General features: G+C 39.5%; 1 protein-coding gene across 1 annotated transcript; it reads right to left on the bottom strand.

The window, feature by feature from the left end:
* On the bottom strand, nucleotides 1-822 carry LOC110027554 (zinc finger protein GIS2-like). The gene has a single exon (XM_020729041.1). The coding sequence runs from the start codon at nucleotides 533-535 to the stop codon at nucleotides 26-28; it is 510 nt and encodes a 169-aa protein (XP_020584700.1). The 5' UTR covers nucleotides 536-822; the 3' UTR covers nucleotides 1-25.
* Nucleotides 823-2,603: the final 1,781 nt, after the last annotated feature.

The following is a 2,603-nucleotide window of genomic DNA, read 5'->3' as shown; positions in this document are numbered from 1 at the left end:
TAAAAAACTTCATTTTTACAAGGAACTACAAGTGAAGATCAAGGCTAACACCATCCTTACAGTCACTACAACCATGCCACTCCCATTGAGAAGTCATCACTGAAGTCTCCTCCCCCCTCCTAAACAAATCCAAAGTCCTCTCCTCTGCCACATAACCCTTCCCCTTAAACAAACGCCATGAATTATAACACTGGAAAGCAATCATACCGTGCAAATGAGCTTCGGCTGCCGCAGCAAGGTGGGCGCGCTTGGCTTGCTGGCGCTCGCGTTTGTGTGCGTTCTGGTGTCCGCCGAGCGCCTGAGATGTTGGGAAGTTGCGGAAGCAATAGTTGCACTCGAACTTCCTCGCCGTGTGGTTGGGAACATGCGTGGTGGTGTTGCTGCTGTTGTTGCTGCTTGTGTTTGAGGAAGTTGAAGGGAAGTCGAAGCCGAACAGGCGGATGGGTGGATCCGGCGGCTTGTGTTCTCGGCGGATGAAAGGGAGTTGGGAGAACGAGTTAACGTTCATGGGATCTTGGGTTTCTCTCTCGTTCATGGAAGCTGTGGTGGGAGCTATGATTTGGAGGAAATGGTTTGTTATTGGTGCAATTTGGAGCTCATGGCTGCAGGGCTGCTGATTTGATGCAGGGAATGATTCTGTTGTGGTAAGACTAATGGAGGTTTTTTTTGGGTTCTTAGAGAGAAGATGAAGCAACAGTACTGCTGCAGCTATAGGTTATTACACAGCATCCTCGTTTCAGCAATTATTAGGTATGGAGTACGTATATGACGATTTCGTTGTATTTTGGTTGTATTTGCTGTACTTATACAACCAATACAATAAAATCCGCATGCACGAAGTCTACACTTGTTAGTTTAAGTGTGCTTTCTAGTTGCTTTGCTCTCTTTTTCATTTTGCTTGCTAGCTTTGACTCATTTTCGCTATAAGCGCAGCTTGGTTCTCTCCATGTTTAGGGTATGTCTGAACGTGCGTCTGTGTATTTGTGAAAAAATTATTAGGTGCGGACTCTGCATATGCAGATTTCATTGTACAACCAATACAATCAAAATATAATAAAATCTGTATGTATGGAATTTTCACCGAATGACTATGAGCCCGTTTGAGGCAGCTTATAATTGCGGACGACATTTTCAAAAAGTCGCATCACAGTTTGGAAAACACGTTTCGGCAGCTTATCCGAAAATACGGTTGGGTTTTTACACTAAACACAAGCTGCGGGTCTAACCTCGCGGGTCGCGTTTCAGGATAAGCTGCTTATTTGAATAAGCACAAGCTGTCTCAAACACACCCAGAGCGAGTACGGAATAGGCTGTGGCAGGTTCATTAAAGCAGCTAGGTTTCTTTAAATCGCTGGCTGGCCTTGCAGGAATTGAGGACAGTGGTCCATGTTAGAGGCCCCCACTTGGTTGATGGTTCCAACAGGCAAATATATATGAAGGGGCCTATCCGGTCTGCTGCTTTTAGTCTTTACCCCATCTGCCCCTTCATATTTTTCATGGGAGCTACTACATAAAGCTTCATTTATCTAAATAATTTTTTGTGGTTGTATATGAATGTGATTATTTTGTTCTTCTTATAAATTGTTTATCTTTAGGGGCATTTACATACGTAACATACAATTCTTATGTATTTACATATCTAACGCGTAAAGTTTGACATTTACACATATAGCAACTCGGTTTCATAAACCTACGCATCAAAAAGCGTATTTCATCTCTGAAAGGGTGTCAAACTTTGAGTGTTTAGATATGCAAATACATAAGAATTGTGTGGAATGTATATAAATTTCCCTTATTTTGATATGATACAAATGTTTGTGCCTTCTAGCATCATCATATAGGATTATGAACTTATAGTCAAAACATCCTCATAAAGTTTACTTGTTATGTTTTTTCACAATTTGTGTCATTAGCAATATAAAATAAGGATTGCTTTGTCATGCGACCATAATTCGCCTATAATTCAAGTATCAGACCCTACACTCAAGATATATATATCTAAACCACATCTAATTACATAAATTTCCTTTTATTTTTATTAAAAAAATATTTTTCTTATTCTCATAGCGTCTTAAAATCAGGTACATCAGGACTTCACACATAAAGTTACATGCGGAGTCCAATGAAATCAATCCACGTGAAGGTGAAAGAAAAAAAAAATTAGCTCGGTAATACATGGGATTATTCCCCCCCGTGTTATTCAGGTGTTATTGTATGTTATTTATGTGTTATTGTGTTCTGAGAATATTCTTGTTGTTATAATAACACAATAACACATCAATAACACATGATTTTATTGGACTCCGCACTTAACTCTCGTGCGGAGTCCTAATTTTATCACCGTTACGTGACATGATTTTATTGGACCCCGCACTTATCTCTACGTGCGGAGTCCTGATGTAATATTTTCTCTAAAACCAAGGAAACCAATGCTTTCATATCCTTCTAAATCCTATGTTTAATTGGGAGCAAATTACCTCCACTTTGTGATCCGATGTTGGAAACTTCATTTGGTCTGATTTAAGGTAAGAAGACTTCCACGTACACATACAATGATTATCAAAGCAGTCGTGTATTAAAATAATATATATATATATATATAT

This window comes from Phalaenopsis equestris, unplaced genomic scaffold (genome assembly GCF_001263595.1).
Source record: "Phalaenopsis equestris unplaced genomic scaffold, ASM126359v1 Scaffold000428, whole genome shotgun sequence".
Taxonomy (NCBI): Eukaryota; Viridiplantae; Streptophyta; class Magnoliopsida; order Asparagales; family Orchidaceae; genus Phalaenopsis; species Phalaenopsis equestris.
This window is presented reverse-complemented; position numbering and strand designations above follow the sequence as displayed.

Excerpts from the sequence above, each read along its gene's own strand:
- LOC110027554 (XM_020729041.1), bottom strand. The coding sequence starts at position 535 with ATGAACGAGAGAGAAACCCAAGATCCCATGAACGTTAACTCGTTCTCC.